This window comes from Neofelis nebulosa, chromosome 1, assembly GCF_028018385.1.
Source record: "Neofelis nebulosa isolate mNeoNeb1 chromosome 1, mNeoNeb1.pri, whole genome shotgun sequence".
Taxonomy (NCBI): Eukaryota; Metazoa; Chordata; class Mammalia; order Carnivora; family Felidae; genus Neofelis; species Neofelis nebulosa.
Genome location: NC_080782.1, coordinates 191,268,916 through 191,280,907, shown reverse-complemented (window position 1 = coordinate 191,280,907; position 11,992 = coordinate 191,268,916). Strand labels below are relative to the sequence as shown.

At 53.4% G+C, this 11,992-nt stretch overlaps 1 protein-coding gene across 1 annotated transcript; it reads right to left on the bottom strand.

Annotated features, from left to right (window-relative positions):
• Positions 1 to 2,094: 2,094 nt before the first annotated feature.
• POU4F1 (POU class 4 homeobox 1) lies at positions 2,095 to 4,707 on the bottom strand. Its single transcript, XM_058682309.1, has 2 exons — positions 4,216 to 4,707; positions 2,095 to 3,522 (listed from the first exon to the last, which is right to left on the bottom strand). The coding sequence occupies exons 1-2, from the start codon at positions 4,336 to 4,338 to the stop codon at positions 2,380 to 2,382; spliced, it is 1,266 nt and encodes a 421-aa protein (XP_058538292.1). The 5' UTR covers positions 4,339 to 4,707; the 3' UTR covers positions 2,095 to 2,379.
• Between the last annotated feature and the right edge of the window lie 7,285 nt (positions 4,708 to 11,992).

Genomic DNA, 11,992 nt, shown 5'->3' with positions numbered 1-11,992 from the left:
ACCGGCTCTACCAGGATTTGGCCCAGTATAAACAAAAATGCACCCAAATCATAAAACTGCTCTTCTTTCAGTTATGTTTTATTTGTAAGCATACTGGGACACATCCCCCTGTTGTATTTTGGCGCACAGAAATGGTTCTAATAGAAGTGGGGAGGGGGGGAAAGGTAATAGAGCAAAGACATAACCAAGGAGAAAGCTCAGCAGACATAACATGGACAGGTAGATCAATCCGTGAGACATTTCAGGATTAACACTGGCAATTTGTAACCACTGTGTGAGTGTGTGCATTAAAGAAAATATTTACAGTAATCTTCCTTTTTTTCCCCTCTTCCTCTAAATACAAGAATATGACAAGAATGTTGTGTTTTCGGTGAAAACAGGCAGTAGACTGTGAAATCACACTATCCACAAAACGGTCTATCAGAAAGCTAGCCCAGTTTAGTGCTCAGTTTCAAATGCATAGAATGTTTGCGCTGCAAACAATGATAATACAACGTAATTAAATAAATAATACCTAACCAGAGTGAGACCTAATTGTGTTTCTTTCTGCACCTTTCAGATCATGCATGATTTCAGTCTTGTTAAATGGCAGAGTTTTCCTTTTCTCATTTGTCCGGTTTTTAATTTTTTAGTTCTTATTAAAGGATGGTAATAAACCATCTCCACATGAGATCGAAAGAGTATCTTGTGCACCAAGCACGCATTTTACCTAACCACCTTCAACTGTCTTTCTCTTTTTTTTTTAATCCAGTTCATAAAGTATCTTGATTATTACTATGAAATACTATACATGATTTTCTATTTGGGAGACTGATAGTGCAAATTAAAGTTCTTGCTACCCAACATTTATCCCCAGCAATAAATTACTTTTAAATAATAATAGTAATAATAATAATAATAATAATAATAATAATAATGAAACACAGTTGTTCTGCTTTCCACCCCAACATGCAGACCCCTTTGAAACAAACGGAGGGCTTTAAACCTGTCTTCCTCTCTTCTGGGATTTAGTTGATTTTTCTCCCAGCCAAGTCCTGCTCCAATTGAAAGCAGAAACTTCTCGGATTTCAACGATTTCATGTTCTCTAAAAGAGAAAGAAAGGGTACCTAGAAGAGCAAGACGGGTCTTGTTCTGGGGAGAAAATGGGACAGAGTATCTCTCCTAGTGTCTTCTTCCACCCCATCAGTCTAACTGAATCAATGGGGGGGGGGGAATCAGCAGGTAGTTTAAAATAAACCACACTAAAAAATAAATGAAGGGGCAAGCACGGTCCATGGGGAGGGGGGGGCAGGGAGGGGAGGAAGCTTATTTTGAAATAATGTTTTCCAGATCTTAGATACAAAAGCAAACATGAAAAGAGAAAAACCTTGCTAAAATGGTTTTACTTCACTAGAATAAAATACTTCGGGGCCCCTAAATTCTGCCTTTTAGTCAGCTCAAAGACTGTGTGTGTCTCTCTCTCCCTGACCGTCCCCACATGACAGTGACCAGGCCACAGTAGAGGCCAGGTCACCAGAAAACTTGGGACCCCTGAACAGCCACCCTCCCCCTTTCACCTGTGCTCCCACTCACTTTCCAGCAAATGGAGAGCAGCTATTGGATTCTCATTGGAAGCGAGAAAAATAAATCAAAAGAGGACAGGGATGGGGTGGAAGTGACACTTGGAGGGAAAAAGTAAACACTGAGAACAACTAGCTTCACTACCCAGAATTTCACCCTCTGGTTCGTTTGGTTTTCGGTTTTTAACTCAGTTCATGTATGTAGGGTTGGGGTTGGTGGTAATAATGGTGGTGCTCTTTTTTCTCTTCCTTAGGGGGTAATGAAGCTGCAGAATACGGCTCCCCAGACTTAAGTTACTAAAGCATTTTTTCTTTGCTTTTGTTCTGTTTTGTTTTAGTTTGTCTTTATTTGTCTAGGTTTTTTTTGTTTTTTTTGTTTTTTGGTGGTTGGTAGGTTTGTTTTTGTACGTAGTTCCTTGGTCCCCAGGAAATTTTGACAAGTGTCTCTGGTCAAAAACAGTCCATTTCCCTACTCTTCCCCACTCTCCCCCCACCCCAACCCCCAGAACCAACCTGCTCCTCAAAACCCCTCCTCCAGTCTCCGCTTTCCTTCCCCTCAACTCCCCGCTCACCCAAAAGGTCCCTCTTTTTCCCCCACCTGGCTCTTGGGTGTCCACACCCAGCACCCAGTCCTCTTTGCTGTGGAGGATCAGGGGCAGAGGGAGCACAGAGAGGGTGGAAGAGAGTGCTCGAGGAGGGACTCCCCAAATGCAAGCAGGATAACGGACACTCCAAGTCTAGGGGGAAGCAGGCCCAAAGAAAGCTCCCGAAAAGCCCCTTCAGCTCCCCGCTCTGCCCCGCCCCGCACCTCCCACCCCCTCAGTAAGTGGCGGAGAATTTCATCCGCTTCTGCTTCTGTCTCTGGTTGCAAAACCACACCCGCACCACGTTCTTTTTGAGGTCCAGTTTCTCGGCGATGGCGGCGATCTTCTCGGAGGAGGGCCGGGGTTGTACGGCGAAGTAGGCCTCGAGGGAGCGCTTCTCCGGCGCTGCGATGGAAGTCCGCTTGCGCTTCTTCTCGCCGCCGTTGAAGAGCTCGGGCTTGTTCATTTTCTCGCGCTGCGCGCCCTCGGCCTCCTCGAGCCACGCCTGCAGGATGGGCTTGAGCGCGATCATGTTGTTGTGCGAGAGCGTGAGCGACTCGAACCTGCAGATGGTGCTCTGGCTGAGCGAGCCCACGCCCGGGATCTTGAGGTTGGCCAGCGCCGAGCCCACGTCGGCCTGCGTCACGCCCAGCTTGATGCGCCTCTGCTTGAAGCGCTCGGCGAACGCCTCGAGCTCGCGCGGGTCCGTGTCCGAGTCGCAGATGGACGCCAGGCCCGCCGCGCCCACCACGGCCGCTGCCGCCGACGCCGCCGCCACCTGCCCGGCCGCCGCCGCCGCCGCCGCCGCCGCCGCGCCGTGGTGCGCCGCCGCCGCCACCAGCCCGGGGTGCGGCAGACCCGACGGCATGTTCATGGCGGCCGCCGCCGCCGGGTGCGACAGGTGGCCTAGGCCGTGCATGTGCGGATGCGGGTGCGCCGAGCCGCCGAGCAGCCCGCCGCCCGGGCCGCCGCCGCCGCCCCCCGGGCCGCCGCCGCCGCCGCCGCCCCCGGGGCCGCCGCCGCCTGGGCCGCCGCCGCCCCCCGGGCCGCCGCCGCCCCCCGGGCCATCGTGGGCGCCGCCGCCGCCGCCCGCCGCGCCCGCACCACCCGCGCCGGCCATGAGCGCGAGCGAGGGCGACGAAATATGGTCCAGCAGGTCGCCAGGCTCGAGCGCCTGGTGGTGGTGGTGGTGGTGGTGGTGGTGCGCCAGCGGCACGGTGGACGTGGACGTGCATGGCACGCTGTTCATCGTGTGGTACGTGGCGTCTGGCTTGAATGGGTGGCTCTTGCCCTGGGACACGGCGATGTCCACGGCCGCCAGCGCCTCTGCCCGCGCCAGCAGCGTTTCGTCTAGGCTGGCGAAGAGGTTGCTCTGCAGCTGCAGGCGACACAAACCAAACCAAAACAAAACACACACGCACACACAAAACAAAAACAAAACAACAACAAAAAAAGCAGAAACGCAAAACAAAACCACACACAAGCCGGAAAGCACAAGCAAAGGGCAAACCAAACACAAAGCAACCAAAATAACAATAACGGGGGTGGGGATAGTGGAGAACAGGAAAGACGGAATGGGGGGCACATTGGGGACGAGACAGGGGGGATAGATGAGTAGGGACGTATGTGTGGGGAGGGGGACAGATGCAGGGGAGAGGGGAACACAAGAACACATTCCGGGAACCGGCGTGGGAGACCAAAAAGGAGGGGGAAAAGAAGAAGAAATGGAGATGTAACTCGCAGCTGGGGACCCGTGTCACGCACCCGAACACGCACAGAGACCGCCTTTCCGAGGCGTGAAATTAACAGAGAAAGTGGAGGGAAGTCGAGAGTCACGGCCCCGGCGCTCCCCACTCTGATAGCAGGCGCCCGACACAGAGGCAGAGGCGACGGGAACACGACATTAAGCGCCACTGGACAAAACGTCCCTCGCAGCGGGATTCCTCTAAAAATCCCTGCCCGCAAATCCCCGCACCTGGACCTGTGCGCACACCAGCACCCGACATGCAGTGTCTCGGAGACGGGGAGGGGGCAGGCGCGCGGGCCGGGGCCGCGGGCGTGGGGCGCTTACCGGCGGCGTGGGTAGGCAGGCCCGCCGGATGGCCTCAGAGCTGGAGTGCAGCGACGGGTACTTGTGCTCAGGGAGGGTGGGATGCATGGCAAAGTGAGGCTGCTTGCTGTTCATAGACATCATCTTGATGGCTTGGCATGTAAATCCACAAACACTCCGAAAGTCTGCGGGAAAGTGCGCACGCCGGCTCCCCCGGCCTCCCTTCGGAGGCTGCAGCCGCGGCGGCTGGCGGCGCGGAGGCGGCGGCCGCGCCGGGGGCTGCTGCTGCTCCTCTGCTGCCGCCGCTGCCGCCCGGCGCTCCCTTTGACCGTGCAGAGCGCCGCGCACCGGCCTCGCGATCCCACTTCTCCTACAGCTCTAGCCCCGCGCGCCGACGGGATGCACTCCTCTTACACCTGAGCCCCACTTCTCGCGGCCGGTTCGGGGAGCTCTCGCGAGAGCTCCGGGCCCCGCAGCGCTGACAGGCATCAGCTGTCTCTGTCTGTCTGGCGCGCGCTCTCTCTCTCCGCGGCGCCGTGCGTCTGCGCGCGCGCGCGCGCTCTCCCGGCCGCGACAGGCGCTTGGGAGCCGCTCTTATAGTGACCACCAGCAAGGACAGCGCAGGTGATGCACCTGTAGCTACCCGGGCATGCGCACTTGCATGCCTCACCTTTCCCACCGCGGCTCTGGAAAGATCAAAAGGGCTAGCTATTGTCTGAGGGTACGCACCTTTTAGGGGGAGAAAGACAAGATGCTCACAAGCCCGGTGGTGTTTTCCCTCTCTCAAACTCTCCCCCATCCCCACTGCAAGCCCTGAATATATGCGCATTACTTAGGCACACCTCCACTCCGGGATGTCTAACAAGCTGTTATATAATGTATACAGCTGGATATTTGTATGTTAAATTATGCCCGCGCATTCCTCTGTATACAGTATAAATAACAACACAGAAATGCAGAAGATGCTGTCTTTTGCTGCAAGAACCCGTTTCTTTCAAGGTTTATAAATAGGTTCCTGGAGGATAATCGCGGTGACAGACATTTGTTTGAAGCAGTCAGACGCTATTGATTTCCATATAATTTAATTTCCTCCGCATACTTTGTTGTTGTTGTTGTTGTTGTGAATATAACTGTGTCAGGCACCGACAGTGACAGCCACTTAGGAGCCACAAGGAGCGTGTGCGTTCTACCAGGGAACCGCTGTTGAAATGAAATTGTGCATTTCTCTTATTGTTTGTCTCCTTTAACCGTGTACAAACCCACATTTCAAACGAGCTCCGGGTGATCTGAGGCTTCTAGTAATCAAAAGGAAAAATAGTTAACAGGGTGTTGGGATCTTTTCCTCTCCTCAGCGTGTACACACACACACACACACACACACACACACACACACACACACACTTTATGCTGGAAACTCCAGAAAAGGAAATTGCTTTAGAGAAAAAAGAATAAGATGTTGAAAAGAGAACTTTCTTTTCCCTTCCATCGTTTTGGCTTCTTTGCCTCTTATCTCTGCCTCTCTCTCTCCCTCCCTCCCTGTGTGTGTGTGTGTGTGTGTGTGTGTGTGTGTGTGTGTGTGTGTGTTTCTCTTTTCCAATAGGAGATAGGATCAAGCCAGTTTATAGGAAAATGTGATTAAAATATTAATTCAAACCAACTTGAAAGAAAGAAACCTAAGCTCTGATCCGGACTTTATTTTTTATGTATGCTCTTATTGTGAAATCAAAACCTAAGAAGAATGAATCAATTAGCCAACCTGTTATATGGCCCTTGTGTGGCAGGCAGATCAAGGGCCTCCCGTGAGAACCACAGTTCAGGTGCCGAGTCCCCAGGGATACAGCACTTGCCCCGGGTGATAATAACAGCCCAGATGCTATCACATCTGTGGCAAGAGAGCTGGAGAGCGGCAAGAGGCTACTTATGGGAGGCAGAGATCAGATAAATAATCTTTCTGGTCTTTCTCACATCAAAGAGGTCTGTATTTCTACCGCAGAACCGATCTTACTTCTATAAACCTTAATTTGAGTTCGCGTGGATCTTTTCTTCCAATAAACGCGTCCGTATTTATCATATATTAGCACTCAATACTCAAATTCCAAGAAGAGCCCACAGGCGTCACCATGGCTTTTTCTTTCTTTCTATTCTTTTCTTCTACCCTCCACCCCCTTTGCAGCCAGAGAGGGGAGTAAGAAAGATGTTCACTTGCCGGTGCGAGGAGCCGCGTTTCCATCCATTACGTAGTCCCTGGGGAGTGCTAAATGCAACTTTATCTCTGCAGGGAATGGAGAGGAGCAGGACTTCGCTGGAGGGAGCGAGTGAGTCCTAAGGTAGTCGCCGCCCCGGGTGTCCAGGCTTAACCTAATCCTTCTTGACACCCCTCGCAGCGGTTCCCCGAGCTCTCTCACTAGGGGAAGGAAGGGTCCCACAGAGGGCGAGCGCCTAGATCCTGTCTGCCCCCCAGGGAAACGCTGGCCTTTAGGGACCCTGAAGCGTGCACAGGAGACAGGATTTCAAACAGCGCAGGTTAGGGCTGGGTGGACCTCCAGAGAGCGAGGCCAGCCCCTGAGTACCGGAAGCTCATCTCTGCTCACACTACCACCCTGGGAGGGCACCAGGAAATCCAGCGGGGAGACCCCCTGACGGAGATCAGAAGTTCACCGCTCCCACCCCCCACTCATCTCCTAGTTCACATTTCTTTGGACACCTTTCTTAAGACAACACCTAGGGGTGGGGCCAAGACCTCTGCCCAGAATATCTCAGCTTTTCCTGGGGTTAGAAATAGGAGGGCTATGGGTTCAATTCCCAATCCACCCCCCAACCAATGGACTGGAAGCCCATTTAGGGCACATCTGTGTCCACCATGGTACTTAGCAAGGTGTTTGTCACAGAGTAAAAACGCCCCATGAAATAATATGTGTGTCTGGGAAGGAAGAGAAGGCAGATGGAGGGGCAGGAGTAAAAGCCAGAGAATTCAACAAGCCAAGGTTAATGGGGTGGGGGGAGAGCTAGAGGAAGATCACTGAAGGGTCTCCTCTCCTCCTAAAAAGGAGATGAAGACTGGGCCAGAGGGGTGTGTTGTCCCCACACAGAGCTGTAAATCTGGATAGCAGCTTGTTCTTTTTTTGGAGTTCAATTATTTCATCTCTCCCTCATTTACTTTCTACTTTCCTTTCCTTCCTCAAATGCTTGGTAATCACCAGTCGGGGCCAGGGCAAGACACTGGAGAGAAAATGAGGTATAAAATATGGGTATCTGCCCTCCAGGAGGTGGCAGTCTAGGAGAGTGGGGCAGCCCTAAGTGAAGAGGTGTTTGTGGTATAGGTGTGACAGGTACAACGAGAGGGCGTTGTACAGAAATATGGGACAGGCTGGGAGATGATGCTGGGATACTTATCTTGCCACATCCCTGCCGGGCCTCAGCTCCAGGCTAGAGAATGGGGCATAGTGGCAGGTCTGCAGGCAGTTCCTTGGTCCTTCTCTACCTACCCCAAGGCTGAAAGAAAAGGGTGGTGGACTGGGGCTCACCAATATGTTACTGCTTTGTTTTCCTGGATTGGCAAGCTCAGTAACTAGCTGGCCCCTGCCTGTGCTAATGATGCCCACATGGGGTCTGAGCCTTGGCATAGATTCCTGGAAAGATTCCCCCCACCTTCCTTCTCCTTGTTTAATGACCACCACAGATTCTCCCCTCCCCCTAGCTCATAGCTTTGCATTTTATCAAGAGGGGGATAATGAATGCACAGCTATTGATTTCCAAGGAATTTCCGCCCCCAGGGATAGGGAGTCTATCATCTGGATCAGAGACACATTTCTTTCCCTCATTAATTAATTTTCTCCTCCTCCTTTGGCAGGCCCCACTTCACATCTCCTTTGGCAGCTCCTTCCTCCCCCACCCCGCCCCCCCCCCCCCCCCCCCAGCTCAGAGAGCAGAGATTCCTTGGTTGGAGTGAGGGCCAGCACTGCTGGGAGTGAACTCTCCTAGCCTTGGACACCCACGCACCCACCCACCCACCTCTCCAGCTCTGGAGAGAACGCCTGACAGCTGCTGCCCGCTGGGGCTACCTTTCTCCTTCCAAAGGGGTACGGGGAAAATTAGCACTGGACTCCGCAGCCACTACCTGCACGCATACACACACCTATGGGATTGGACCCGAGTTATTTGTTCGGATTCAGGGACAGGGTTTTGGCCCTGAAGAATGTCTACTTAAGTGCGTGGAGGTTGTGTGTGTATAGGGAGGAGAGGATCGGGCCCCGGGTTCTAGCGTGAACCCAGAGATCTGGCGCTACCAGCAGGACGGACGGCCACCTCGGGTTCTGGCGCCTGGAGCAGGAGCTCTGCACCTGCCAGATTCGGGGAGCCACGTTTCCCGCGGGCACTTGCCCAGTTTTGAAACTAGGCACATTGCACAGCGCAGTCAGCACTCTGCGCGCAGAGAAAGCCCCCAGAGCCCAAAGCTGGCCGGTTGCAGAGGCCGCTTGGGTTGTTTTTAAGCAGTGTGAAGGGGCAGGCAGGGGAGGAGCAGGCCCAGAGTAGGGGCGGGGGTCGGTTCTCCGAAGAGGAGCTGCACTTGGGTGGGCCCTGCACCCTCTTGCGCCGACACTTTCTGTCTGAAGGGTGGAATGGAGGAGCTGCTGGTGACTGTACTTTCGCTTCCTCTCCAGGCCGCCTTCCCGGGCCAAGCCTGGGCTGCCTCTCAGCGCTTCCCTCGAGCACGCCGGTCGCGTCTCTCCTGCTGGCAGGGGCCCGGGATCCTCGCGGGTCCTGCCGGGGTCCTCAGACCTCCTCCACGCAGACCGCAAGGCCGCAGCACCCACCGGGGCCGGCGCTTGGCGGTGGCCCTACCCTCTCTGCCAGCTCCAGCGCCCAGCTCTGCCCCAGCAGCGAGTTCAGAGTCACGTCCTTGCTGGCGGGAGCTCGGAGATTTCCTGAAGGCCCCGTCCTCCCTTTCGCGCCCGGCCCGCGCCCGGCCTGCACCCTGGGCTGCTTGTCTTGCCCCCAAAGCTGAAGGGGGTGACTTATTGAGGCCCACGGTGATCTCCCGTAAGGATCCCGCCCCGCGTTCAGACCGGATTCCAGATGGGACCTGAGGAGAAGGTTCTTGAGGGAGCCGGTCGAAAACCTACTGTTTTCTTTCTTCTGGCCGTTTAATTCAAGTGCAACTTCCGTTGGGAACATTTTCCTGGATGTCGACCACCCCACCCCGAGATGATGCGCCCCCAGTAAAGTTCACTGCCGGTCACTATCACTCTTGGCGTTACACGTGGAGATTATCTGTGTTTCTCTGTATCTATCTATCCATCCATCAGCTCCACCTTAATCTTAATCTCTCTCTGGACTTAAAACCAACCTACCTTGTGAAAGATCTGCGGGTGAGGCCGGACAACTACATGTCCATCCTAACAGGGGCATGGCCTCCCCCGCCCGCTAGCTGCCAGAACCAGTTACGCTGTCCGTGTGAACAATGTTGTATCACTAAACGTGGCCACGCGCCCATGTGGTCTAGATCCCAAGAGGAGGCAAGTCGCCCCCGCCCCACCCAGGCTCTTTCAAAACTGGAAGAGCGCGCTGGTCAGAGAAGGGGTTCGAGGTCCCCGGGTTAAAAACAACAACGAACGAACCAACTCTACAGCAGGCACTCCCGCCAGTGACCCTATGCGACGAGATGGAAATTCTGTCGCCTTCCCTCTGCTCAGCCGCCTGCCCATCGCTGCGACTCGGACGCACGCAGGCCCCAGGTGGAGGGAGCTCCGCGGGCGCAAGTGGACAGCAGAGGACCCCCGGCCCTCCACGAGTGCGGTTCCGGGGAGCCGGAGGCTGGCGCCCATCGCCCTCCGCAGGCTCAGCTCTGCCTGCTGGAGCAGGATCCCTAGGAGAGCCGGGAGCCGCCGAGGAAAGCGCGAAGCCGCCAGTCCAAGCGCCAGAAGTGCGGAGTTGGGTCCTGTCGCCGGGCTCCAGCGCTCGCCGGCGCCGCCGCCAGCCGCCCCTCCTCCTCGCCGCCCGCACAAATCAAAGCCCCTTGCGAGGGACTGGGAAATAGTTGCCTTGTCATGTAACACATTGCCCTGATTTATTATAAAATTTTAACGAAATCATGCATATTTTAACAGCCTTTAATCACTGCATGAAAATTTAATTCATGGACTGTAGCGCGTTTAAATAAATGAAGTGTTAATTCATTAGGATTAATTAATTTGTTAAAGGATTGTGTGCAAGGTTAAGGTGGAAAGAAAACTCTTTGTTGGTTTCGCGTCTTAATCGCCAGGTTTCGGGAGTGGTAATAAAATGAAAGGAAACCTCAAAGCAAGTCGTTTCTTCGGGTGGGGTCTGGGCGGGACCAGCTGACAGCGCTCTCGAGAGAGCGGGATATTCCGGCCCGAGGGGCCTGGGCGGGTGGGTCCCCCCCGGGGCACTGGGGGGCCGGGGGTTGGGGGAAGAGCAGCACTGGCTGCGGAAATCCCGGAAGGTTGGGTTCCTTGGAATCAGAGAGAGGAAAGGGGGCTCAGAGCCGAGGCTAGCGGGCTAGACCTCACCTCCCCACCTTCAGCACAAAGATGACCCTGTGAGTGAAGCGAGGTCGCGCCTTCCGGCCCTCGAAGCGCAAAGCCTCGGCTTAATGGACAGATGATGGGCCAGCCCTGCCACCTCCTGAGCCTTCCAGCGCCCAGGGAGTCACTGTCTCGCCATCAGGCCGCCGGCCCTGGCGGCGAGGGCGAGCTTAGAGCCTCAGGAGACGCTTGGAAAGAGGAGGCGGAGCAAAGCCAAACTTGCAAGCTCAGGCTGGAGCAATCTAGAAACCTTTCTCAATCAGGAGCCTTGACATCAGAGAATGGGTCCTTCAGCATCTCTTCTGAGACGTCTGCTAAACAGGTGCTCCTTCAAGGATAGCGGACGAGCAAGGGACGTTCTTTTCCGCACCGAGCTCTTATTCATCCTTAAAGACCCAAAGCTAACAGCACTTCCGGTAAGATGCCTGATTTCCTCCCTGCTCCAACCTACCCCCAACACGGACTTTTTCTACTCACCAAGTTATTAGAATCAAAAAGGGACACAACTAGCTCCTGTCCTCATAGAAAGTCTCATCTACATGCCTAAATTATTGCCCTTGGGAACTGGATCTTTACACCCCCAAATTACAAGTGTCACACAAGGCACACACTTCTTTCTCCACAGTTGGTTGATCCAAGGACCATTTCTTAGAGGGGGGTCTGCTCCCTGATAAGACACAGCAAGCCTAAAAATCTACCGTTTCATGAAGTGGAACTTCAAGGTATTTCTAGGCTGCATCTGTCACATAAAACTGAAGATCACCCTAGCTTGAGCTCCAGAAGGGTTCTTCTTAAAAGAAATCTGCATCTTAATAGATGTTTCCTCGCTCAGAGTGGGGTTCCGAGAATTAGGCAATAAATGTTCACTATGCACTCTGAGATCATTGCTTAAAAGGTTTTCTCTCTGCCAAGTATTATTAAAAGGGTAGGGTTACATCATCACAGGCAGACAGTGTTGTAGGACTCGCACAAATAGGAATGAAAGACCTTATGAGGCTTTGGGAAATACTTTTAATCTAATAAACCACATTCCATAAAAGTTAAACTGTTATCTCAGTTTGATGTTCTACAAGTGTCATTCACAGGTACAAAATCTAGTGTATGTATTACACTTTGAATAACTGAAAATCATTCAAGTATTAGAAACAAGTTTCTGAAACATCTTAGGGTGTAAGACCAAAGTTCTTCCCTTGTTCAGTGGTACCTTTAGTTTTGAACCAAATGTAGATACAAAAGAGATTATAGAAATACAA

Coding starts and splice junctions, on each gene's coding strand:
- POU4F1 (XM_058682309.1), bottom strand. CDS start 4,338: ATGATGTCTATGAACAGCAAGCAGCCTCACTTTGCCATGCATCCCACC. Junction 3,523..4,215: donor CCTGCCTACCCACGCCGCCG/GTAAGCGCCCCA, acceptor TGTCGCCTGCAG/CTGCAGAGCAACCTCTTCGC.